The sequence below is a fragment of the Syngnathus scovelli genome, chromosome 3, assembly GCF_024217435.2.
Source record: "Syngnathus scovelli strain Florida chromosome 3, RoL_Ssco_1.2, whole genome shotgun sequence".
Lineage (NCBI taxonomy): Eukaryota > Metazoa > Chordata > Actinopteri > Syngnathiformes > Syngnathidae > Syngnathus > Syngnathus scovelli.
The window spans coordinates 17,863,044-17,890,785 of NC_090849.1; the positions used below are offsets into that span (position 1 = coordinate 17,863,044).

Genomic DNA, 27,742 nt, shown 5'->3' on the forward strand with positions numbered 1-27,742 from the left:
AAAAAACATATAAAATAAATGGATAACATTAAAAACATTGCTAAAATACTTAAATATTATCTCACTAATCACAATTATGCCTTCATATACGATTTTCATAAAAATATGTCATAACTCTCATCGCTTTTCTATTTTTTTTGCTCCTCGGTAATTTAATAAGGCATTGTTTCTATTAAAATAGACTATTTCTCTCTCAAAATGATAAAGTTACTCTCTTAACAGTCCTCCTACCAAACATTTGTATCGCTCACGAATACTATAGTATTTATTCTTGTCACATTCTACATTATTAATGACGTCATGTTGTGTGCGGTGGCCCTTTAAGTTGGCTCTCCAGGGAGCGAGTCCGGGAGAGAGAGTGAGAGAAAAGAAGAGAGAGAGAGAGAGAGCGGCTGACTCCATGCTGTCTGTGCTGCAGCTGTGGACAGCAGACATGCTCCATCTGTCCATCCTCCTCCTCCTGCATCCGTCCATTCATCCATCCCAGCAGCATCAGATGCGCTGACATGCCGCGTGGAGCGTCGCGTCAGAGCCTCACACGAGGATGAAAATGCTCCGCTTCCGCAGCCCCAGCATCCGCTCCTTGGAGAACCACCAGGAGATCCCGTGCACCATCCGCCTGCTGGACGACTCGGAGATCTCCTGCAGCATCCAGGTAGGGAGGCAACATCGCAATGGATACAGCAAATTGAGGGATACAGCAGCGCAAGCTTTCCAACACATGCTCAATGCGTACCAGTGTAGTTTTACATAACGTGTTGTTTGTCTCTGGTGCAATGCACACAACCTCAAAAATGCATAATTACATCAAATAAGCCCCCCCCCCCCCCCCCCCCATGCCAGAAGAATTATTTTTGTGTATGTGCTTATACGTATGCATGGGTGGAGAAAGAAGTTAGATAGGAAGTTGCCTCTAAGCACAGCTATGTTGGAGATCCATGGGTGTGGTGGATAGGCTATTGATAATGATCAGCCTTATTAAAACCTTTATTATAATAATATTTATTATTATTTTATTATTATTACTAGTGAATGCATGGGTTAGCAGTCCAAACATCTGCATGTGCATGATGCTTTATTGTGGGATTAGATAAAATGCAGAATTATTCATAAAGCTCCAATTTAAAAGATCTACAACATTTTAACTACGTATTTCATATTTGATTCAGTACATGTGCACAATCTCTGAGAGCTTAAGAGAGCTGTATGAAATATTCTGCCTTTGTAAGTGCTCACTCTTGATTATCACTGTCAGGGAAGTTTGTATTAAAAATGTATACAACATACAAATATACAAATCTGAACACAATCGTTTTGTTTTAGTTTTCATGAACTTCCCTCAAAATTGTAGCACTCTTTCAATGTCCACAAAAATTCTATTTCTCCCAATTATTGTTGACTAAAGTGTCTGAATGTGCCCTATCAAGGTGGTGATGAAAAAGCATAGACAGCAAGTGTGTCTAAGACTCCTCACAATAAAAGGGCACAATTTACTAATGTGCATTTTTACTTTGTCAATGATGTGACCACACATCTCATTTGAATAGAATTAATTAAATTAAGTGTGCTGTAATCCTACTTTTTTATAATTTTTGTATTTTGACCGGAAATGTCTGCGACCTGGGAACTGCTTTAATTTGTGGGGAAAAAATTACATATACTTACTCGGCTTACTTTACGTAACTTCTTGTGTGCATTTTCCTTCTCTGCCTCTCAACACCCTTCACTCCTGCAAACAAAAAAAGCCCAAGAAAAAGTTTGATGGGACTTTAGAGTCATTTGACACGATGGAAATGGACTTGTAAATTTCTAGCTGACTGCTTTTCTTTCCTCGTTTCTTTTCTTTTCCAAAGTGTGCTTTTTAATGGCTCCATGTGCCGTGTGCTTGTTCTGTGCTCGGCTGTGCATATTTCATGACCTCCTGCTCTAAGTCACTCACAAAAGCAGCAGCACTTCTCATCACTGGGTTAATTTTTCCTTTCTTTCCGTAATGTGGGTCAGTCGGCACACATTGTAGATGTCAGCAGGTTAAACGAAACTAGGTGTCATTTAATGTCTATCTTTGATGCCTTTGTGCCTGCAGTGGAATTCCGTTGTGTCGAACTGCACTGCATCGCATGAAGAACTTATCCTAATAGTGTTGCACACACCATTGCAGAGCTGCTAGTGCCCAAGTCTACTGGAATTCCTGTTAAGGACACAGTTGTCCATGTAACAAGATGGCCAAAGCCGGGGTTAATGGGAACTAAAAAATCGGTGTCAAGGAACTATTGTTGAACTGATACTTCTTGTCTTCTTGTCTAATAGATCTGTGTATGGTGGAGAGAAGCTAAATTTAGCCTGCGTTGTTGGTCCATACATACTTCTGAAAATCAAATCTTCTGTCAGTCATTATTTTTCTTGAAGTGTAATGGAAATATAATTTTTGCTATATTTACAGTTCAAACTATCAACATGGAGAAATAAAAAAGTGTGTAGGGGTGGTGTCACTTTTACACTTCATGTCGTAGTGCTCAGTCAGTACCATGTCTGTGAAATGCTTTCATCAAAATACCCCAAGGGTATTTTCGCTGTGTCCCAATTTCCAGCCACTGCCAGCCCCAAGCTTAGATTAAAAAAAAAAATTGAAGGGTTGTGTTAGGAAGGGCATCTTGTCTCCAAATTGTGCCAAACAACTCGGTGCGAGTGACTTGTGCTGGCCACCTCTGACGAGACTAATAGTCACTTGATCGTACAATGGGTGGGTAAACTCATTGTAGGTGTGGCCATTATGTAAATTAGCCCCACTGTGATTTAACAGTCGGTGAAAGGCTAGAAAGGCTTCCTCACGCAGTTTCAGAAAAAGCAAGCCAACCAAAAAATTGTTTAATTTCACACCTGATGGCTGGGCATGAACTTCAGAGACCCGACTATTCGAATACAGGCAACCAAAAAGTAAAATATCAAAGTTTTCTACCTTCTAGCAGTCCGGAATCTTGTGTGTGTGTGTGCTCCATGCTGCAGCATGCAACTTTCTGTAGGTCTTGTCATGCCAGAAGAACAGAAGAGACAATAGGAGATCAATATCCAATTGACCTCAGCTCCTTCTTACTTCGTCGTCTTCATCCAACGTCTTTATTCCATTCCTCTTCCCGCTGTTTGACCTCTTCCCATTGTCCCTTATCTCACATTCTCTTGCTCTACCTATCTTTTTCTCTGCTCTCTCGGTCTCGCTCCCCTGGCGTGTCTGTGACACATCATGTATAATTAAGCGAGATCAGTGTTCCTCATGCGGCTGACACCCGTCAGTTGTCAGTGATGCTTTTGCATGGTGAGTTTCTCTGACTGGGGCTTGGATGAAGACATTTGAAATGCATGTTTGTTTATGAGCGAATCTTCTGAATTCTTTCATGCAGTCCAGTAGGAGCATGCACAAGCATTTTTGCATTCGTCATAATGTGATCATATGATGTTGCAATAATGCAATTTTGAAGCTTATTCTGAGTCGGTCTGGATGGTTGTTGAATCCGTAAAGAAGTGGACTGCACAGAAAATAACAAATAAAATCAAATTAAGCATATCTATCTATTACGTAAAATATGGATTTTTAAGTGTAATTGTGGAAAAAATATTTACACATTAATCAATAGTTGGACTTTTAGAAATAATTGTAAAGTTAGTAAAATACTTAAAAAAGTAAAATAATTGCCACTTCCTTTTCTGAAATGTGAGGCTGTTGTTAAAATAGCATTTGCAGCAGCAACGCATTTCTCTGAATTGTTTGAGGAAAGTTAAAAATAGCTAGACTGGTTCTATTCTCGTCCCGTTCGCCCGCCGACTTTGATGCTCATCAAATCAAGAGCCATAATCTATTTTCTGTGGTTGACTTTTGCAGGTTCATTGCAATATAAAAGTATGAGAAATGGTTAACACAGTACAAGGTTGGCAATATTGCTGTGATATACCGTTTTGGATGTGTTAGTTCAATTTGAATAGCAATGGCACAAGAAAAAAAAAAAAGCTGAAAAATGTTTCAGATATGAACCCTAAAGTCAGAAAATGTACTATTAATACATGGTGCAAAGGTGGAAAATGTCGCCTGTGTATCACACAAAGGCCGTAACAACTATCCTGTCCATTCTTTTATTATGACATAATTATTTCAAATCAACACATACACACGTACACAACACACACATGCACGATTGCACACACACTCTAAGGTTGTTTTCTTTCCCTGTGGATTTTTCATGGATTTTTCTGTCTTCCACAAACCTGCTGTGGTGTGAAGATAAGAGAGCCGCTCACAATAGTGGCAATGCTGCTACAATCTCAATCACACTGCTCTGAGAGTGTGTGTGTGTGTGTGTGTTTTATGCGTGTGCGTGCATGTGTGTGTGTGAGATAACCAGCAGTGCAAGCGGGATGGATGGCTCTCCATTAGAATAGGAACTAGTCCTGCCCCATAAACGTATAATTTATGGCTCTAACTCAAAGCTTATTAGCCGGTGTGCCCAGCCATGAACTCACTCTCAGCGAGCACGCATTTGAACCCCCCACGGTGTGTGTGCGTGCGTGCATGCCTGCCTTTTATTCCAAGTGATGATGAGGTAATTTGCCTCTCCCATACAGGGACAAGGTCGTGGCATAGTCAATGTATCATGTGATGAACATCCCACCTCCCGGAAAAAAGGGCAAAAATGAAGATGGTTTTCTTTTGGCCCCCAGGTTAGAATGAAACCATTTTTCAAAACCTCTAGGTTCTAGAATGAAGGCAGAGGAGTACCGTGACATCACTGTCATCTGATTGGCCAACAGATGTAGTTTAAGCTATGTGGCAAGGAACGCCATTGCGCACGGCCATTTCTTTTTTTTTTTTTAGTTTTTTTTTAGTTTTTTTTTAAGCGAGTGGTTTTTAATGACCAACAACTCTGTGAGCAGCTTGTAAATACAGAATAAGCAACACTTAATCTGCTCCATTGTTGACACAACAGTAAGCTGTTTTGACCTCATTGTACGAGGATTTTCTAATAATCAATTTGACACCACGAATTAGTATTAGCTTCCCAAAAGAATAGAAGCCATAAGAATGAACAGAGGGATCATCTCCCTAGTTTTTGAAGGGTAATCATCGGTCATTTGGAAGCCTAGCCTCAATTTTGATACATCCTATAATATCAAGCTAGCGCCTTGCAGTGTGAAATCCTCAACTTGGTTTCTGCATTCTTCAGAGCGTCGCCTCAGAGGATGATTTGCATCCTGCATCCTCGGCTGGACTCTAATCTTTTCAAATGGTCCAAACCCCAGCGAGTGACCCACTTAGGCTTGACAAACTCAAATCAATGCAGCCAGATATTCTTCTTTAAAGAAAATAAGAGCTTGAACTGCCAGATAAATACCTACCCATAATGTGAGGGGTACTTTTAAGTTCCATATAACGATGGGTGGCTCAAATGAGATTTGCCCTGCGTCACTTTGCACTGGATCAATTTGCTATATAGCTAAATTAAATTCAGTAGTTTCTTATTACCATAGTCAGTGCTTGTCCAATAACATCATTAAGCGATTTTGTATTGCAAATGCAATGCGGTCGGAGGTCATGTTCCGCCATTAATATTTGATGTTTTGTGAGTTTTTTCAGATTTAGGACGGACACCGGAATGAATATTTGATGGCATAAGTGCTTTTATTTTATATCACTTGACGTCTGGACGTGGCTGGCTGCACAAACTTGTTGGGCATGCACACACACACACACACACACACACACACACGCACACACACACACACACACACACACACACAAACTCAAGTGTGTGTACGTGAAGGGCACTTTGCCATCATTAAGTGAGGCTGATGTAGCGAACGAGCGGGTTAATTTTTAATATCCAGGCCTTTGACGATATAAAAAATGGATTTGGCTCTTGTTGGACATGACATAGACTCCTAAACTCCTTCATCCTGTGTGTCTTTATATAGCTCCGTCTCAATGTTCTCGATGTGTTTGGCCTCTCACTCTGCCTCTGTTGTCTGTCCTCAAGTTTCCGCCCTAGGGACGAGGATGAGTGTGACTCCATGATCCGTCTGCGGCCTTCCTGCCAGCATTCGTGTGCTTGCATTTGCTCTCTTTTCCGATTTCACGGCTGACTCCCAAACACTTTTGTCACTGGGGGGTGTGGGCGGGGTCCAGACGCAAATGAGGATGGACACATGCGAGTAAAAATACACGCATGTGGATGGAGACAGTTCATTAGACACAACTTCTCATTGCATAGCTGTATAAAAGGATCAAATAATAATAATTTGTTCTTTATTATTTGTCATAAATAAAAAAAGATAAAACAGATTTACAATGATAAATACAATTGTGTCAAAATCGTTTCATGCAGTGTGAATACAAAACGAGTGCTGGAACTGTGCGTGCGTTTTTGTTTTGTTTTGTTTTGTTTTGTTTTGTTTTGACGTGTGTTTGTGTGAGTGCGTGTCCCGGCAAGCGAGTAAATCTCAGCGAATGCCCGGAGGACTCAAATCAATCAGTCCTGCTTAACTGAGCACAAATTCAACCTCCATCAGCAGGTTATTGAGCAGTTAGAGGACACGCTCGCTACGCTGATTGCTGTATAGGACTTGACAGGGGACACGTGGGGACAAAATGGCAGACTCAGGCCTGTTATTGGCAAATTTGACAAAAAAACATTTGGGACACTCAGAATTTCCATTCTAACCACCTCCTAACTTTATTACATGACAATTTTGACTTAATATTTTCCTTGTTGTGCTAGGATAGAGTAGTTGGCTGTGTTTGGCGTTTGTGTTTTTTTAAATTGGAAAGACCAAAATGATTCTGTTTACAAAATTAAAATGTCACACTCACAACTGAAAACAGCAACATTTCTCTTCACCGTTGCACGAATTGCCAGAGGTCACATTTTAATCTTCTTTACTTGCATCTGGCACAATTCTTTCGGACCACGCAAATTTATCAATACCTTTGTCAGTTTCAGGTTATTTCAGCGAGCGTGTGTGTTAGCGGGTCTACGAGGCTCAGTTCCAATCTAGGTTTGGGGGACATATTCTCTTGGACCTCAATTCAAAAGCGATACTTGATTTTCATTTCTTCAGTTGCTGTATTTGTTAAACCATTATTAATTTTGTCAAGTTATTTAATTGAGTCATAGTTGGTTAGTTTGTTTATTAGTGAGTTCACACTGGACTATCAGGCTCAGTTATGTTCTGGGGCTGTTTTGCCATCGTTCTCTAAGACCTCAATTATGCAGCAAGGCCCGATTTTTGTTATATGACAGTAAACTATTTTTTTTTAAAATTCATTATTTTCTCTGTTTTTAGCTATTGCAGTGACAATTGTCTGTGGCTTTTAATTAATTTTATTTATTTATTATTTAATTAATTGAACAGAAGGGTGCCAACAATTTTGCCGTTAGTTAGTTAGTTAGTTAGTTAGTTAGTTAGTTAGTTAGTTAGTTAGTTAGTTAGTTAGTTAGTTAGTTAGTTAGTTAGTTAGCTAGTCCAATTCTAATTTACTATCAGTTCAAGTGACCATTGTGAGTTTTTTAGAATTTTTTTGAAAGGGAATCAAGAATTATGACCCGACATCAGCTTCACCAAGTGTCACAAAGTTGGTTAGCTATATTAGACCAGGATACGTGAAAAAATCTCATTGATCCATCCGTGAAATTGAAGCGGGCATTACAGTTTGAAGCTGCCAAATTCCAGAGCTTGACATTACACCTCGCAAATCGCACACAGTCAGCAAGGATATTCTCCATCTGACCTGTGGCCCTATAAGCGCTGCATAAAATGGATTCAAGCTTGTTTTTTTGAACCTACTGTCTAATACAGGCCGTTCATCACTGGTCTGGTTATCTTATCACTCTTTTCCGCACTTTTCTTTATGACTCGCATGCATTTGCAGCTTTTTAAACACACTTATTCATGCTGTCTCGTGCTATGTGCTACTTTTTCCCTGACTCTGTATGTGTTTGCGTGTGCACTGTCCATGATGAGTAGTTATTGACTGAGGAGCAGAGAGTTTATTGATCGCTGTCTGTGTGTCTGCATCGGCTTTATGGACTGAACATCCGGCCTGTATTTCCTGGCACTACTTTACCTCAGCAGATGTATCACCACCGCAAACCTGCTGATGCTTTTCTTACTGTTGTCATGATATTTACAATCATACAACTGCGTGGCAGGGTTGAAGCTAACAGGGAATTGTTGGCTGGGATTACAAAGCAGCAGAGCAAAGGAAGGCAGGTGGATTTCATGGGATTTGTCAGCTTTGATAGCAAGCATTTGGATATAGAGCCAAAACAAACTTCTATTTAGGGAGTCAGCGCCAGTCTTGAACTCACACAGCCAGACCCTGTGAGAGTTGTTAACTACAACCATCACGCTCACTCCTGACAGTTAACGCCACCCATGGTGAATGTCTGCCATCTACAGTACAAGCAATTTAATCCAATGACCAGTATTGAAGCAATAAATAAATAAATAAATATATATATATATATATATATATATATATAAATAAATAAATAAAAGTTTCTTTTCTTAATATAAAATATAAATATACAATTGATCCATGGGGGGGCTAAAGCATGTCATACATATTTCATATTAAGACTGCTGTGCAGTGTTGTATATGTAAAGGGTGAAAAAAAGTCAATACATTTATATATTGTTTGTTTCTACTGTTGATTTTTTTCTAGAGAGACACCAAAGGCCAGTTCCTGTTCGACCATGTGTGTAATCACTACAACCTCCTCGAGAAGGATTACTTTGGTATTCGCTATGTGGATCCAGAGAAACAGAGGGTAAACATCATACTCGCTGATCGTTAGCCTTTTCAAATAGTAATGCAACTTATGCGTGTGCGTGTGCGTGCGTGCGCATGCGCATGTTTTAAACTGAAAATTATACGAAGACGCTGCCATAAATATAAAGTGTTCGCCTTTAATGCATCCAAAAGTGTCAGGATTGCCAAGCGCTATTCATCATTGCCTAAAATTATGCCCTTGTGATGATAAACAGCTGTTAAGGTAATATTTCTTGTCAACCCTGGAGAGCTTTAGGATGTTTTTAATGTTAATGATAAGTTTGTGAGTGTGTAATATTCAACAGTGGGTAATGATGTCAGATTAATATTTAACTTATTTTTTTTTTAGCACTGGCTGGAGCCGAATAAAGGTGTGGTTCGACAGATGAAATGTAAGTGCACCTTCTTGTTTCATTTATATGGATTTACAGGAATGGATGAATGTGATAAACATCTCAGGGTACATATACGGATATAAAATGTAGTCATCCAAAAAATGTTTTTTCATCCTTATACTATATTGGAAAATATGATTTTTACTTCTATAAGAAAGCTACATTTATTTATTTTTATATTTGTACAATACATATTTTGTTTTCTTCATTTTTATTTGTACTCTATTATTCTTTAGATTTAATTTGAGTTTGAAAATCTGAAAACCCCAGTGGAATGATTATGTCAACATTATATTATTTTACCATCCTTAATATTTTTGGGTGGTTTGAAAAAATGCCTGTCTACAAATATTTGATTTTATTTGTAGAATGTCGAAAAATAAATGCCTCCCGCATAGTAAAGGCATACCCTTCACTTGACATATCGTTATACACCATTATGTCACTAACACTTACTGTATTGGTAAACTGGCCCTAAAAATAAATATTACACTAAAAAATAAATGTCACCTCACAACACATGCTCCCCTTTAAACTCCATCTGCAGTTGAGTAAATAAACCCCTCGGGCTGCTGTCTGTTCTCTCTCTTCCTTCCCATCTTCTGTGTTTTCTAATGGCCGGGATGTTGTTCCTCTTCTGCTATAAACTGATAACGGAGCAGGGCTATTAGTGATGGAACATGCGCCTGGGAATTAGCGCGAGAGATCGAGATAGAGACAGAGGAAATGTAAAACGTTGATGGATAATGTGGCTAAAGGAAGAAAGGTCTGGAAAACTAAGAAGAGGAGCTCTGTTGACAGGGAAGGAGAAGAAAAAAGAGGGAAAGAAATAGAGGCGCTGAGTCGTCCTGACGTGTCATCTCCCTGTGGCGGAGTTGTCACCTAAATTAGAACATGTGACGTATTTTTATTTAGGACATTGACGTCACATTTGCATACGTGTGCCAACTCTGTTTAAAAAAAACATCTTAAGCTGCTCGTGTTTTTTGGGCTTTCATAATCCTTAACATCTATTATGTATTATGTGTGGCTTCTTTTTTTTTCCCCTTCAGTGATTGAGGAGCACCTCTTTAAAGGCAAAATCCGCCCAAAACATTGTGATGGTCCCATTTAAAATAACTGTGGATTGTTAGAAGTTAGTCATTGCCACACATTTTTTTTATTTTTATTATTTGTAGCTAATGTTGCCTGGAAGATGAAATACTGTATGTAGCAGCGTTACAAATGCTTGGGTTGTCACAATGAAACAGAAAACTCATTGTGTCAATATTTTCCAAGACAGAAATGTGTAAGATTGCCCAGAGAAGCAAGGAAATGTTGACAATTTGTTTATGTCTGTGCACGTGCGTGTCTTGTGTGTCTCCACAGCTCTGCAGCCCTTCACCATGTGCTTCCGAGTTAAATTTTACCCACACGAGCCAATGAAGATCAAAGAAGAGCTGACAAGGTACAAGGACCCTTTTACACAGTATCTGCTCTACTTGGTGACCGGTGCCATGGTAACTGGGGAAATACGAGAAATATAACCAGAAATGAACAGGAGCAATGTGTAATTACGAAGTGCCAGGGGTTCTTGATATACAACAGAGTTCTGTTCCAATGACCTCATTTGTTCCTTGGATGGAATTAACCTCTGCTAATACAGTCGTTAAGTCATTGCAGTAAATATTAGTATCAAAAACACTTATAGTCTAAGACAAATGTATTTTCTCTATGCCTTTCATGATCCAAGTATCCATTATGTAGGTTGAGTGATGGTTAAAAATGGTGCTGAAAATGTAGCAAAATTCTAAACAAGCCAGAACAAATTCATACTCGTGCTTCCTCCATGCTTGGTCTAATTTGCATGGATGAGTTAGCGCCGGCCCCACCTTAGTAACCGTGGCAACAAACACATCCCCTAGCTGCGGCGCCAGTCATTTTTGATTTCCTTGGTAACGCGATACGCCGCCTGCCATTAAGATTTCAAGTCGTTTCCAGGGTTACGCCACCCCAAGTGTGTATGTTTTAATGTCAAATCGCAGCACCACATTCTCTTCAGTCATGACATTGTTTAAAAAAAAAAAAACAACTCATGATACTATATGAAACCTTGCAGTGGAAATATTGTTTACAGTAGCCAGATTTGAGGTCATTGGATGTGTTGCGGGATAAATTATCCCTATTTCATCATTCACTGTGTTTTATATTCCGCTCTGGATTTCAGCAAATTAATGCGGAAAAGTGTGAAAACAAATGCGAATGGTACACTATTTAGGTTTCTTGAATAAATTACCTCACATGACAGTTTTTTTTTTTTTTTTATCAAATACATGGAAACCTATGTAGTACACATAGGGGCAGTATGAACCTTGTGACCGAAAATGAAAACAGTAATTTTTCTGCTCATGCATTTTGATTCTCTTTTCTTCCTTGCGTCTGCAGGTACCTGTTGTACCTCCAGCTGAAGAGAGACGTCTACCACGGCCGTCTCCTCTGTCCCTTTGCAGAAGCTGCCTATCTGGGCGCGTGCATTGTACAGGGTGAGGCCATTTTATTGTACCAGTCAATTATGGATTCACACAAGTGTGATTTGGCAGCTGGAATAAGTTTCGTAAAAACATGGGAGGTATTTTCTATTCAACACAATACAGTGACTTTTTCATGGATACAATCTAACTAAATTCTTCATTTAAGTCACACTACAAAAGACATGCTCCATCCCTAAGAAACAGTTCAACACAAAGTCATTGTTGAAAGGAATGTGTGCACGGATTAGAAACGGGATTAGGAAGATTTGTTCTGTTAGAAATGAACACGTCTGGTCGAGTGCTCTCTGATTGGTTGGTGTGAGAACGCAGAAGCCACATCAGAGTGCTCTCCCTTCCAACTGTCACAATGTAATGAGGACAGGCCCCTTCAGGGTGATGACTTCGGCGCTGAGGATTAGTTTTAATTAGGCAACGCTTTGATTTAATCATTGCACTGATTTGTAATTAAAGCTGGCTCTAAGACAGTTGGGACCTTCCATGTGTTTACTGATCGGGCAATACAGTAATCCCCGTCATATTTGCGCTTCATTTCACAAACTACGTAAACTACATAAAATGTCCTAAAAGTACACAAATTGATGTATTTTTTTTTTTTTTAATGTGGTATGGGATAGTAGGCTAGAAGGCAAGGTCAAGAAAATAATACATGTAATTGGTTATATTCTATGTCAATGTCTTGCAGTTCCTAATGATTGATTATAGGTTCATAATATGAACAAAAGTATCGGGACAGATGGTCATTTTAAAAGTGGATGAGTGGAAAGTGGAAAAAAATATGGACCTTCCGCACTTCTGGGAAAATATCAAAGTGTGTATCTTTGGGGAATTTCTGTCCATTCACCCAGAAGATTCACATTCTCTCTGATGGGCTTGTTACATACCAAAATCATCAAGCATGCTTTTATGGACCTTGCTTTGTGCACTGGGGCAGTTAAAATGTTCACATAAAGTTGGAGACGAAACAAAACAAGTGTCTTGCTAAAATGAATCTATGGTGTTTACTGTTCTGGGCATACCTAAAAATTCACTGTTGGGTTTACACTGGGAAAGGAAATGTCTTGGAATAGTTTAGATAACAATTCCAATAAAATCTCATCAATTAAATTATTTGCTCCTGATTTAGATTAACATGTTATAGCTAGTTTTGAACAGAAGTCAAGGGAAATATGGCCACTTAAAGGGCCTTGAGGTTGACATTGTTGCAATGTATTCACCTCAACTGTTTTGACCCCTTTCAGCTGAGCTGGGGGACTATGACCAAGAGGAGCATCCGTCCGACTATATCAGAGACTTCAGGCTGTTCCCCAAGCAGTCGCTTAAACTGGAGAGGAAAATTATGGAGATACACAAGACTGAGCTGAGGTGAGAAAACTGAGTATGTGCGTCACTTCTTTCTTACTGGTTGTTTGATCTGTTCACGCACTGAACGGAAATAGCAGAAAACACTAGAAGACGTAAAAAAAAAAAAAGACCAGCTTAAGTGTCATGGATGGATGAGACTGGAGGGGAGAAACTATTTTTAGATGGTGTGAAATTTGATTAAAGCCATGTGAAAATGGTGCGGGAATCAGCAGTTTGCTTTGAAACACAGTGTTGGATATAAATGTCACTATTTCCCCACAGCAAGAAGGTTTTCTAGCTTCCTGGCTTGTGGACTTTATTTTTGCTCATAATCGACTAAATCAATAACTTAACAGCGGAACCTTTGAATTGAAATGCTCCGGAAGAGGAGAAGCGTAATAAAGATCATCGAAGCGTGCACGTGTGCACAGCCATTTTGTGATCTCTCGAGGGATGTTCAATTAGATTCAAATCTGGGAGCTGGCTGGGCTACTCAAGTACATTGCCAGAGTTGTCCTCAAGTCACACGTTTGATATCATGGATCTTTGCTTTGATTTGTTGTCTTGCTTTGACGAAATGACCAAAAGTGGATCAGCGTGCTTGCAATTTATGTTAAACTCCGCCTTCCTTGATTTCCCTGTGCAGACAGTGAGTTCACAAGATGCTTTTATCCTACTCCTGCAGGATGTGTTTGTTTGTTTATATGTTTGTTTTTAGCTGAGCTGCTGCCTGCAAGGTTTGTCACACTCTGAGCTTTTAAGCATCAAAGACGAATTCCTCATTTGTCAACAGCGCTTTGGCACACGATGATGACAAGAATGCCCTCGGTCTGCACCGTTGCGTCCAAATGACAGTCATCACAGCACGTGGCAAAGAACGACATGTTCTTCCCATTAACCTTTTCCGTTCTCTGCATATGAATAAATGTTTGAGACTGGGTTACCTGGAGACTTATGAGCAGGTCTTTTAGTGGATAGTAATCATCATTTGCTATGACGTCAAAATAAGTTTGGGAAAAACAATTAAAGCACATTTGTATGACTCATAATGTCAAGATGCTGCAGAGATATTTTGTTTTTCGTGTTATGTTATTATCCATCCATTTTCAATAGCACATGTCCTCATTTGGAGCCTATCACAGCTGGATTTGGTATACCCTCGACCAGTCGCCAGTCAATGTCAGGATGCATACTGACAAACAATCATTCACATCTATGGAATATATTAAAACTCGGACTTAAGCTAACATGCCTCTGCTCAAAAGAGACTGCCGTCTAACACGTCCCCAGACACCCTCAGTTACTCTGAGGACGGCTAAAAAAAAAAAAAAAAAGGAAAACCATGTATGCAAAGATAGGAGTGTGCAATTTGATTTTTTTTATCGCTGAGGGCAGTAGCGATTAGAAACTCGAAATTCAGCTTTAAGCAATCAAGACAACGTATTGAGAACCAGAATTAACTATAACTTTGAAACTCGGCTCTGGGAATTTGCATAATGTCCTACCACATTGATGTTCATCTTAGGTCCAATTCCAAATGTCTGGCCTCTTCTGAGTTCTTCCGCAATTTGTGCATTTAATAATTTCTTTTTTTCTTTTTCACACAGGGGTCAATGTGTTGCCTTAGCAGAACTCAACATGCTCCAAAGGGCACACAACCTTGAAACTTACGGAGTTGACCCTCACCCTTGCAAGGTAGTTTGTATTACTTTTTGTTTCATACATTTGGTCTGAAGATGCTGGATCCTTTGTTCGTCACTTAATAATCATGGGGATAATTGTGTGTGCGTGTGTGTGTGTGTGTGTGTGTGTGTGTGTGTGTGTGTGTGTGTGCGTGTGTGTGTGTGTGTGTGTGTGTGTGTGTGTGTGTGTGTGTGTGTGTGTGTGTGTGTGTGTGTGTGTGTGTGTGTGTGTGTGTGTGTGTGTGTGCGCGTGTGCGTATGGGTGTGGGTGTGTATACAGGACTTCACTGGTTCCACAGCATTCCTGGGGTTCACAGCAACCGGTTTCGTGGTTTTCCAGGGAAACAAGAGGATCCATCTTCTGAAATGGTATTAAAAAATATCAATATTTTGTGTATAATTCAGAAATCAGAAAAGAAATTAAGCAGTGAAAGAAATGCCATACTTTCTTAAGATGGAACCCAGGGACTGCAGATACGATGAAAATAGTAGGGGCCCCAAAATTGAACCCTGTGGAACACCATACGACAGTGGGACAGTGTGGAACTCAGAGCAACCAAGGCTAACGCAAAAAAAATATCCTGGTTTCCTAAGCAGCAGAAGCCAATAGAATATCGTGGTCTAATGTTTCAAATTCTGCAGTCAGGTCCAACAAAACAAGACACGGACAGTCTGTAGAAAAAAAACTCATAACAGGGCTGACTTTGTGTTACGCAGCATCCTAAAACCTGACTGGAAAATGTTTTGTGCATCCTGTTTCTGCACAATATACTTTGCAGTCTTCACTTTATTGCATCGTTCTTAATGACAACAATCAGGAAAAAAGTACAAAAATAACCAACCAAATCTGGCTTTCCGCATTTCCACGTTTTGTACTTCTCTGCTTTGTCCAGGGCCGACGTCAGTAAGCTCAAGTTTGAAGGGAAAACATTTTACGTCATCGGCATTCAAAAAGAGGTGAGTTCGTCGACCTCCTCCTTCTCCTTTCATGTGTCAATATGAAGAAGGAAACTTCATCGCAGTGTTTATTTACACTTCTCTTATTGACACAGTCCTTGTGAATCATGCGACCTTTCTGCTGCATTTTCCCTTTGATAACCTTACACACAACTCAACTGTTTATTTCCCACCACACACTTTCTGTATATTTGTGTGTTACTGTTTCAGATCTCCTTAACAGGCAGGATTCACTGTAACACGATGGTGGGTGTGTTAACCTCCTCACTCCCATCATGTGACCAAATGTTACCCAAACACGAGACACCTTTCAAACCAAAATACACACTGAGCATTTAAAGTGATTAAAACACGTTTGTTGCCCATTCCCGTGCTAATTGAAATTGGGATTGGCTGATAGGGCGGAAACGGTTTATGGTTTCATACGCTGTGAATTTCAGACAGGTAATCTAATTTTTAGATATCAAATTTTACGTTGCTACAAATCACAGAGAGAACAGCCTAGATTGCGATATTTGTTATTGGATTTGAATTTTTTTTTCCCTACTTTCTGAAATTTGTTTAGTGTTTTTGTATTTGGTTCTAGTAACATGTATTAATAGTTGTATATTTTACTGTATTTGTTTGTAATGTTGACAGTTGACACTGTTGTTTTTTCTGTTGTGTTTTATTTAGGTTTTATTCCAACATTTTATATTTTGTTTTGTTTCTTTATGTCAAAATATGTTTGTATTTTTTTTCTCCTAATATTTTTTGTCTGGTATTGGTCGTAAAATGTATGTATTTATTTAGTTTTGTTTTCTTAAACTTTTTAGATTTTGCATGTTTTTCCTCCAATATGTTTTTGTTTTGGTCACAGTATTTTTGCCGTTGTTGATAATTGGAGAACTGTAGATTTTTCATCTCAACAAGTGACGTTGCCTTACTAAATTTCTTCTTTCGTGTGATTTTTAAAAACGGTCTTGTGTTTGGGTGCACTTTTCATGAACATCTGGGTGTTGCACTTTTGATGCCTCACTCCCATTTGTGCATACTGCCTCTTCATTTTGCAGCTGATTGTGTTTGACATTGGAGACTGACTCACATCGCTGATGATTGGGTGCATTATCGCTAAGTCGCATCGCTGATTGGGTGCTTCATGGTGAAGTCAAATGCCGGGTTTGGTCTCCAATGTGTTGGCTGGCCAGCCAAGCGCTAGATCTGTGCTAATCCAATGTGATGACGGCCGCTTAGTTTTATCTTTGTGTTTCTGTCTCTTCTCTCCGTTTGTAAACATAGTCGTCACTGGTGAGTACACGAGGAGGCGGGGGGCACCGCAAATCACTCTTGGACTCTAATCTTCCCGATATGATCTCCCCTAAAGCACCAGCATCACATTGCACACATCCAGTCACACAGGCCCATCATGTTACATTAATAGGAATTGTGTTTATGTTTATTGTCTGCTTGTTACATTGTCCTTTGTGTGTGTACAGTGATCTCCCACATATTCTCTTTTTTTTTTTCTTTGACCTATCACAAACTTTTCACTGAAATCTCACTTGTTATTTTGCAATTCTCAAGATGCCATAAGATGTCACCTGCCATTTGTTTGTGAAGGGCAATGTTGCAAAATGAGTTTGAAATTACATTAAACTGTGCCGGGATCAGAGTTAAATTGATTTTAAATAAATATAGCATGTTATTACTTGAAGAATGCATCTGAACAATACGTCTTTCTCCATTCCTGCACTTAACTTGAAAATGAGAAAATTGAATTAGCCCTCTTTTGTTGTCAGTGGCACAACTTAGATATATAAATGTGTGCATTGGCCGGTGACGCCACGTCATGCCTGTCAGTGTGTTTCACCGAGTCATTGTCACGTCATCGATCGCCCTCCCCGGCACCCACGGATTGAGCAGAATCGATTGATTTTCTCCTATTACCAGACGCGCACAGCAACTATAAACCTGCACTTACAGCAATATGTCCGTCTTCCAGGCCCATTAGGACCTCTTTGTGCTGAACAGTAAAACTTAAAAGCCTATGCTTCCAATTGTGGCTGTCAGGCGTTCTTTTTTGCACAGTTCTCTTCTCTTTGTGCATGTGCAGTGGACCCCCGCATATTTATGGTTCAGCACCCATGGAATCACCTATTCTCACTTTTTATTTATTATTATTTTTTAATTGATGTTTTTATGGAAAATAGATCCATCTCTGTTTATGCAAAAATTTGGGGAAGGGCCCAAAAAAGAATAGCTAATTTGCAGTTGGGCCCTCCCCCGCGGGCAAATGGTGCGGTCCACTGCATTGACATCTCAAAGTGATTTTCTCTTTCCTCTGCTTTTGTGCTTTTTGTGTGCAGAAGAAACTGGTGCTGACGTTTCACACCTCAACCCCTGCTGCGTGTAAGCACTTGTGGAAGTGTGGGGTGGAGAATCAAGCCTTTTACAAGTGCGTCTCCCACCCCCCCACACACACACACCCACACTCACACACATCCACAAAGCTGATTGGTTATGGAAACAGAGCATATAGCCTGTAGTTGAAGTTAACATCTACTGATCCTGATTCTGAGTACATTAGATTGATATTGCATCACAAAGAAGCTGTGTTTCCAGGAACAACTCGAATGCATCGTATCGACTTATTAATGTGAGCCGCTCAAGTGTCTCGAAGGAAGCGAGAGAGACTAATGTCATCTCAAATATCAGACAAGCAAATTATCTTTTCAATATTAATTTATTAAAGCCCCGGACATTATTACTTTGATTCATACTAATAGCCATCACTTATCAGTCATACAAATTACACATTGGTCGCTCTTGTTTTTGCTGAGTGTGTGCAACACATGGTTTGTGATTATGCCCCTTTTGTTGTGTGTGTGTCTTGTCACCCTTTTTTTAATAGGTGCGCAAAGTCAAGTCAGATAAAGACGGTGTCAAGTAGCAACATTTTCTTCAAAGGCAGCAGGTTTAGATACAGGTGACATGCATGTTATTGTTTGTAGCAATACAATGCCACGGTCTGGGTTCGCTGAAATGTTTTTGTATTTTATTTTGCAGTGGAAGAGTAGCCAAGGAGGTGATAGAAGCCAGCTCTAAAATCCAGAGAGATCCACCTGAGGTGCGCAGGTAAGGTCGATCGCCATTGTTCGAAACAAACAACCGAGTAGGAACTGAAGAAAGAAAAATTGAACCATCGCCAACCTGCTCGATATACTGAATCACTTTTCCAATTGGCCCTAATGCAAGTGGACCATTCCATTGTGTATTCCTTGGCCCTAATTTTGTGGAAAGTAACAACAAAAAAGACCAGTTTTTTAAATAATCATCATGTTACCTGTTTTGTTTCCAAATTCTACCAAACACTTGATCAGCCATCATTGTTGCCGTTTGTCTTTTCAGAGTCCAGTTTGGTCAGAGTCGAAGCTTTAGCTCATTGAGTCATAAGAACCTCATCATGAACATGGAACCTCTGGTACCAGCTTTGCCCTCGACCAACGAGTACGACGAGACGACGGTGGAAAACGGTAGGCGGATGCTGTGTTTCTTGTTGCGCACAAACGTAGGAAGGTCATATGTGACGCTAATTGAGCAGCTGATGCTCACATCCCTCCATCAGTCCGGTCTCCCTGGAGACGGCAATTGCCGCCTGCTAAAAATACCCTTCCCATGAGCCTCCCCGAGGGTGCCGCCATGTCTGTGTACGCGCACTTGTCTCTGTGTATACATGTAGGCAAGTCAACATTTTGAATGTGTACATTTTGAGATCCCTCAGACTGAGCGTGAAATTCAGTCCTGATTGATACTGCTCATAAAAGGTCTTGACAAGGTGTCGGCTTGGAAGACTTTTCATTTGCAGGTCATTATCAATCCTCGTCCTTATATCTTCTGTTCTGCTGCCATCTATTATCTGATTTAGACATAAATTTCAGGTATGAAGAGCAGAGGGTAAGATGATAGGAAGATCTAGTTGACACGGCGTGGATGTGATGGATCTTCAATCTCCGTTTCCATCACAACTTCACCTTGGAAGCGTCAACAACCGACTGCAAGGACATTTGGATAAAGTGTCCTCGACGGCTAAAGTCACCGTCTATATTCAGAGCTCTAATCTCCGACATTAGAAGAGAAACAGGAAGCTGACCCGGCATCAGTGTCGACCTCGTTGTGTTTGTACAGCCTGTCGCTACTCACCGTGGCACGACGCTATTACTTATGGATGTTCTTATGGGGATTGGAATGCAGTCCTGCCACGTCCTGTTTTGTAAAGGATACTACAGGACTTTACAACACACTGTCATCGGTAGGAGTACAGTCACTGTCTGTCTCTTTGGGTAAAGTCTCCGTGTAATGTAGCACGACTAACAGTCCTGAAAGACAGAAAATATTTATAAACTGGAGTGCAAAGTAACAAGCAACCAGCGCCAACTTCCATTTGCAGGAGATCTGCAGTCCACGGGTCTGAAGCTCAGGTTTTTAAAGATTGGCCTGTAAAATCCGAACCGACTGAGAATTTCACCCCATCCACAAGCAGTTGTATCATGACAGGATTTTCATTCACATTGAGACTTGAGCCCTCAGTCCACCGTACCAAATACCCAGATCTTTAGAGACTGGGAAACTCCCCCCTCTAAATTTGAACCTTTGCGGGTTCCACCCCATTGACAAGCCACCTGAACACAACAAAAGGGGTATAGTTGGAATCAATTTCTATTACTAAGGACTCTAGGGGACTTTTCAGGGGGCCCAGCTAATGTTGGGAAAGACCTTCATGCGGATCGACTTGAAGAGGAAAAGGAAAACGATCCCCATCCCATTCAGGGTCAGGCCTGCCTCTCTGTAATCACTGTTAGATTAGTTGCCCCTCTCACACCAGGACCACCTCGGTTATATTTAGAACTTGGAGCTTTGGTTGATCTGCCTCTAATGCCTGCGCAGTCTTTGTTAAGATGGTTGACATTCATACGAGGCCGTCCGTGTGTGGATCACAGAGAGCGCGAGAGAGAGAGAGAGAGAATGTATCTGGCTGTGTCTCTCACTGTCTCTCGTGTGTGTACATAGAGGCATGTGTGTGTGTGTGTTCTGATGCCAAACACTGTTCAAGTCAGTCTATGAAGTAGGGGCATCGCAGCGGACAGTCGGGTCTGAGGTTTGTCTTCAGACTCAATGATGGAGGTTCTTGAGCACCGGAACGGCACTGATCAAATCAGTTTGGAGTCGGAAGGGGCCGAGCCAGCCAACCACGATAACCCTTGTAGCTTGCCGCCAGAGCAGTCAGAGGCTAAGGAAATGCAGGAGGGAGAAGCTGGGCCCCTGGAAGTGTTCTACCCAACGCAGGCCTCAGAGGACCCGGCGGCATCATCATCATCGGTGGTTGTGGCGCAGGCCTTGAGGTGCCAAGTGAAGATCACCACCCAGCGCAGCCTCCATCTACGCATCGCCAACCACACCGCGCGGGATGTGTATGTGCGGCTGGTGGGGCACGGGGGGCAAGTCGCTGGGATCAGTGCCGGAATGCAGAGGAACATACTGGAGCCAAGTAAGATACATAAGGGCGTCTATGGAGCAGGACAGTGGAACCTTGAAAGGTTGTGCGCAATCGACGGGATTTTCGTAGCGATGCGCTCGCCAGCCAGCCATGGGATGGCATTTCCTTTATTCGGACTTTTGAGTTACCAGTTTGCGTCTCATTTATTGCCAGATGTATATTTATGGGCGTGGATTTTCCATTGCATCTCATTATCTTGTGCAGGCATACCTAGCTACTGTACTCTGCATGTGTCGCTGAAAGGGTGTCTGGTTTGTTGTGACAACCAGTTGGCACAAAGTGTAAATGCAGTCCATCATTCTCACCCTCTCTGGTGGCATGCTCTATGAACGATTAAATGTGTGTGTGTAAATAAGAACGAGTCAGCTTGCACGAGATATGTGTGTGTTTTTGCATTCATTAGCTAACAATGCTATTGATGCAAATTGCAGCATGCATGGAAGTGACGCCTGACTCGTATAGCTATTAATAATAATCGACTACTACAGACTGAAATTTGAAGGCGACAATATTAGCCTGTCTCTGGAGTCACAACACAAGTGGTGTCAATGAGTCATTGTGGTGAGTGAGTGGGGGTGAGCACCAAATCTGTGGCGCTAACTGCCTGTCTCGGAGTTTGCCAATTATTTGTAGGAAAGAATATGGGCAAAGCTGCCTTAAAGAGGAAAGACCTTGGTCACCTAATAGTTTATATACGTCTTCCCGTGTAGGAGGTTTTGCTTGGAATCATTTTAACAGGAATGGTAAACGTATCACTTGAACAAGCCCCATATCCAGGTGGAATTGGGTGTGTTGGAGAAGGGAAACATCTAAAATGTACAGGATAGCGGTTCTCTTGGACTGTAGTTGAACATCCCTTCTGTAGGTGGAAATACAGTACTGCGTGTGTGTGTAAAAATATATCCAGCTGTCATGGTTGCATCAAATTGGAGGGTCGTTGTTGGTGGACTAATGTTCCATATTGGTTGCCTCAGCTTGTCGACACTTTGCAAATCCAGAGTTTATCTCCGCCTTCCTAGACTGCATGCATACATGGACAAAAGAGGAACCTGCAGGCTTTTTGTCTAGAGGTCAAAATATGACAGAAAGGGCATTCACTGTGACAATGAATGTGGACGAGTGGACAGAGCGTGTTTTTTTCTTTTCTTTTTTTTATGGTAACATTTGTTGCGCTGCTGTCAGACGTGTTTTACTAGCATGTGAGCGCCATCTTGTGGCGAGTATTGTCAGTGAAATGATGCAGTTATGTTTGACTTACATATAAAATAATAATAATCATAATAATAATGAGGATTTTATGTGGCCCGCGAAGACAAATTGTGCATCGAATTCGTGGCATTACTAGAATTGCAAATTGTCTTCACTTTTAATAATATCTTTTTTTAAAATATTTGACCAGTTTTTACACGTCTGATTTGAAAAACTAGTTATTTGTCAATTTGTTTTGTAGCTTTTACTGTATATAATATGAGGTCCTCATACATTTATTTGGGTTGACAGTCATAATGGCCCTCCGAGAGAAGCTATGACTACAATGCTCATTAGATTCTAATGAATGTATTTTTATGAACGGAATGTACAATCTACAATGTATTTGTGTCACCCAGCAGGCTTTGTTGCTCTGAAGGACTCGGCCGCGTTGCCTCCCGTCACACCTTCAGCCGCTCCCGTAGACCATCAACCAAGCACGGATGGAGCGAACTGTGCGTCAGACCTGCCGCCTCCCCGCCCTGCCATGGAGACTATTAGTATCCGACCTCAGATGCCCAAAGCAAGAAATGAAATTGATGAGGATGACGAGGCTGACGGAGAACGGACCATCTCTGAGCTTGTCTACAGGTTTGCTGGCCCATATATGCACCAACTTCATTAGGGGGTGCAAGTGGATCCCATTTTAGCTAATTTGCTAATATTAGCTAATACATTAGGTACACCTTGACTTACACTTGCAGTCAAAGACCTCCAATTGTATTATCTTGTCTTTCGGACAGTTCCTTTCCTAAATGTGTTTCTGCATGTTCCTGCTTAGCCCTTGCGCCAGCATGCTTCCCACCCCGGTGGACGACAGCCAAGGAGGCGTGGACCTACTCTTCTCGTCACCTGTCCAGAGCCCCGCCAGGCTTCTGAGGGAGCTCCACGCCGACCCCGATATCCAGGCGCAGCTGGAGGCCGAGAGGGAGCGTGACCGGGCCTTCGAGCGCACACGACTGGCGGCCAGAAGGGGCGGCGGCGGGGTCCTTAGCTTGCTGTCATCCAACACCCGGCTCAACGCGTGCATACTGAGCGTGGCACGACTTATCGCCGTGCTCACCGGCGTCCTGATGGTCACCGTGCCCACTCTGCTGCTGTTGTTGGAGTCCGACCTGGACGTGTCCTTCCTGCACGAGATCCGCCAGACGCCAGAGTTTGAGCAGTTCCACTATGAGTACTACTGCCCACTTCGCCGCTGGATCGTGTGCAAGGTCAGCATGGCAATGGAGAACCTGTGGTCAGACTAAACGTAGGATGGAAAAGCTCTCGGACCATAAGAGGGAAGGCATCACTTCAGGGAAAAAAAACAGATGCCCAAAAGTCTGTCTTATATGGATCCTCAGACATGAAATGGGGAAGAAGAAAAAAAAACACGTAAGGTACATAGAAAATATTAATTTGTGGCCACAATTTAAGTATAACATGCAAAAAATATTAATTTGCGGTCACAAATTAGGCAAAATGACCTTTTTGAGTGTGATATTCGCATGAATTAAAGCCAACTTCCGTTTTTAACTTCCACTTGGAAAATATTAAAAAACATTTTAAAGCTAGCAAAGCATGGTGAACAAGTGGTTGTATTGAATTTATATTTTTTTTGTTTATTACTCCAAAAGTAAAATTAAATTAATTAAAATACTTTAATACTATGCCACTTGGATTATGAACATATTGACATTATTTTTTAATAAGTAACTAGTAACTGTTTTGGAATACATCACCCTCCCAAAGCTGTTTGTACTTTACACTTTCTATAATAGAAGGTGTGTTCCATTTGCTAGTCAAACTGTTCAAGAAATAAATTAATATCATGAATTTGTGTCTTGGACACAAATTACGCCCGCCTCGTGGCCACAAATTCATGTTTGTGGCCAATAAATTAACATTTTGGGCACAAATGAGTATTTTGCACGTTATACTTAATTTGTGGCCCCCCCAACCCAAACTGGAATTTTGTGTGTGGGTCATATGTTAATTCCCCCCCAAATCCCTGTCATGTCTGGGTGTCCGTAGTCTTAACATGTCATTCAATCCTATACCCAGTCTTAACTGCTGTTGCATCCTTGAGTCTTGAAGATCACAAGATGCGATCACTTGTTAAGATTGATCTTTGTGGCCAAGAATAGAAGAAGACAAAAAGTGCTGGCAAAAGGCAGAGAGGCACAAAAAGGAGGAGGAAAAAAAATCAAGATGCTGACAAGTGAACGCAAAGACTTTTATCTTGACTTTATTTGATGTTTGATAAATCTTGTTCAATGATTGCCCCAATTGATCCCCGAGCATGTCAATCATAGGAGAGTGTTCAGCAGTCGCGCTAAAAGTTACCGCAGTCTCCTAAGTTGAGGAAACAAACAAACAAAAAAGCCACATTAGTACAGAAGTTGTTTTTAAGCTTTTGTACATTTTTACGTGATGCGGATCTTTCAGGAATTTTTAAGTCAGAGGATCGACTTTGATCTTATTTTGGGAAAAAAAAATGTAACCGTTTACAAAAGAAGAAAAAAAAAGCAAATTACCGCAAGTTTTTGGGGGGCAGGGGTGTTTTTTTTACGACTCCTACAGCACAAATTGACGTCGAGTCTCTGTCAGACCGCATGATGTCATTTCTGTAACAGGAGAGGCTATGTTTAGTTTGCGCTTATACAGCAGATCATGTCTTCGTGTTATGTGTATGGCGTGTTGGGATGCAGCAGAAAAGAATGCAAAAGCAGGATGTTGAATTTTTTTGGACAGGAAATTTAGAGGGAAGAGATGGACGAGGTTAAGTTAAGGTGTGTGTCATGCCAGTGTCGTACGTTTCCTGTGATGTGTGTCGTAGAGGACATTTTTTTTTTTTTTGCCTGTAGCTCTTTTCCACAACACTGTGTCCAAACCTACTGAGCATCCCATCTCCCAAAGTGGTCGTCTTTCAAATTCTCTCCATCTAAACAAAATCAAAACCAAAAAGACATGGCGCTCTTGTTAGGTACCATTCGGACTGTCCAGTCAGTTATTATGATCAACTTCTCAGGAAATGGCATTAGCAGCTCCTGTTGATTGCATTTACCAGGCACACTTACACTGGGTCAACTGTCCCTTTATTAGCAAGCTCAAGCATGGTTGCCCCCCTCCCTCCCTCCCTCCCTCCCTCCCTTCTCCCTCTCCCGCCTCCACTCATCTGGCATTTGTTCTTTCAATTTCATTTTTCATTATTTCGCTAGCTTTTGTTCACTAAAATAACCTCAGTCGAACGTGAACTAGAAGCGCAACAGTGGATTCTATTTCGACTTAATTCTCTTGAAACAATTAATTTTATCTCTCAATTATTAATCCAGCATCTAATTCCTAAGGCCCTGCTCTAGATATTCACCAGAATGCTAATACTTTTGTACAGCACTGTATATAACAAGATGCGTATTTATTTTGAGCAAGAGTGTAGCTGATGTTCATTTTTGCAAAGGCATTCAGTTAATCTACACAGGCACTCCTTTCAGTCAGTACAAATGTTTTCTGCCTCATATGAATATGCATAACAACGCGTGTGGGTCCGATCCAGCACACGTAGAAAATATGCAGCGACAAAGCATTTATTTTTCCTACTAAAAACCAAGAAAAGGGCCAAATCACTATGACAACAGCATTATTGTCATATTTATTGCTGACATCAATGTTTTGGAATCCCAAGGTGGTTTTGCAAAAGGATTCATAGATGTACAGCTCTTCATTTCCGTACTAATTCACTCACTTGAGTCACTTTGGAAGAATCTGAAAACCTGCATGTCCTCCTTTTGTAAATATGATGTTGATCAATGTGGCAAAAAAAAAAAAAACAGAAAAGAATATGAAATGTGTTGCTTTTTCCTGTCTTGTAGGCTTGGCTGTCTTGCCCATCATTAGAATGCATGAGACATGATTTGTTTTGACCAAAAAGGGCAAAGATGAATTAGCATTTGCTAAGAACCGAAAATTTGCTAACTTAATGATTCTATTACAAATTTCTTACTTAAATAGTGCAAAATTATAAAGAAGACTCGAAAACAAAACTCGAAACTAATGGAGTATGCTAGCATGTTACCTAACGTGGTGTTCCCCACTCATTTTGAAACAAATGTGACTTATTAGCCAATTGAGAATATTATTGAGAAAAAATAATGTGAGAGAAATGTAAGGTTAACAATGCACGGTTTGCTAACACCATGTTCCTGCAAGTTTTAACATGAATCGTTGCCCGCTTTGAGATTTAACTTTGAGCAAAGTTTCAGAGACACATGATGTAGCATTAACTTAGCTTGTAGCTTAGCATTTACCCTAACAACAAAGGGAATTGTCGCTTTTTTTTTTAGCTCTTTTTGAGCTGTGTCACTTTAGAGCATTACGGTAACAGGAAGTTTCATTTTTGTTGCATCGTAATTATATGAAAAATATATATATAAAAAAAGAAAAAAGAATACAGCTATTAAACACACACTAGATGTCATATCCAAGGACAGGTATTCTGGATTATTATTATTAGCAAAAATTTACAGAATTACATTAAAGTGTGTACAATTATACATAATAAAGTGTGAAATGTATTCGATTTGAACTCAGGTCTTTGCCAAGGATTGGGCATGGGGATTATGTTGAAAGATGGCATTTAGGAATTGTGTGAGCATGTGCAGTAGTAGCTGATTTTTCTTCATATTGATTTTATTCTTTTATTCTCTGAAACGACTCTGGGAGATTTTATTTTGAACGGTAACATCCACTGCACTTACCCCCTCACCACTCCTCTGGGACAACCAAGCCTTACGAACTTTGTGACGTGAAACATTTGAATGTTTGTATGTCATTCAGAAGAAACTACGTGTTGATTTCTATATGTTGATACTGCCACAATAAAGCTCCCTAATGTAACATGTGCTGTGTCCTGAAATGGAGCATTAGAAGTTATTTGCGGTGCCACGGACACAATGGCCCACGGCTTTAGGCCCAAAAGGTTTGCTCCCCACAAATTCCGTTTTATAAACAAGTCAATCTCTAGTCAAAATGATAAAATCTGAGTTGTATTTTTCAGCTTTATCTGCTTCAGCATTGTGCTGCACAAATTGTAGAAGGACAACACTTGGGCACCTTTGGCAAATCAACTAAATGTGCACCTCGCTCATGGTTTTCTGATTTTAAGATATTCAACTGAAAACAATAGAGTCTAGAAAATCAAACAGATCCGCACTTTAGACAATGAGATTTGTTTTTTTCAATTTGGTGAATAAAGCGTT

At 40.6% G+C, this 27,742-nt stretch overlaps 1 protein-coding gene across 3 annotated transcripts; it reads left to right on the forward strand.

Annotated features, from left to right (window-relative positions):
• The first annotated feature begins 324 nt into the window (after window positions 1-324).
• On the forward strand, window positions 325-27,380 carry frmd3 (FERM domain containing 3). 3 transcript variants are annotated; one of them, XM_049763710.2, is made up of 16 exons: window positions 325-655; window positions 8,709-8,813; window positions 9,165-9,207; window positions 10,579-10,657; window positions 11,635-11,732; window positions 12,980-13,103; window positions 14,690-14,777; window positions 15,045-15,133; window positions 15,658-15,721; window positions 15,932-15,967; window positions 18,067-18,155; window positions 18,612-18,686; window positions 18,767-18,835; window positions 19,109-19,233; window positions 22,865-23,093; window positions 23,284-27,380. In XM_049763710.2, exons 1-16 carry the CDS (start codon window positions 545-547, stop codon window positions 23,750-23,752), a joined length of 1,893 nt encoding a protein of 630 aa, XP_049619667.1. In that variant the 5' UTR covers window positions 325-544; the 3' UTR covers window positions 23,753-27,380. The 3 variants fall into 3 exon arrangements, with proteins under 3 accessions (XP_049619667.1, XP_049619666.1, XP_049619668.1); XM_049763709.2 differs by having other exon boundaries at window positions 327-655; window positions 22,862-23,093; XM_049763711.2 differs by lacking the exon at window positions 15,932-15,967 and having other exon boundaries at window positions 329-655; window positions 22,862-23,093.
• Window positions 27,381-27,742: the final 362 nt, after the last annotated feature.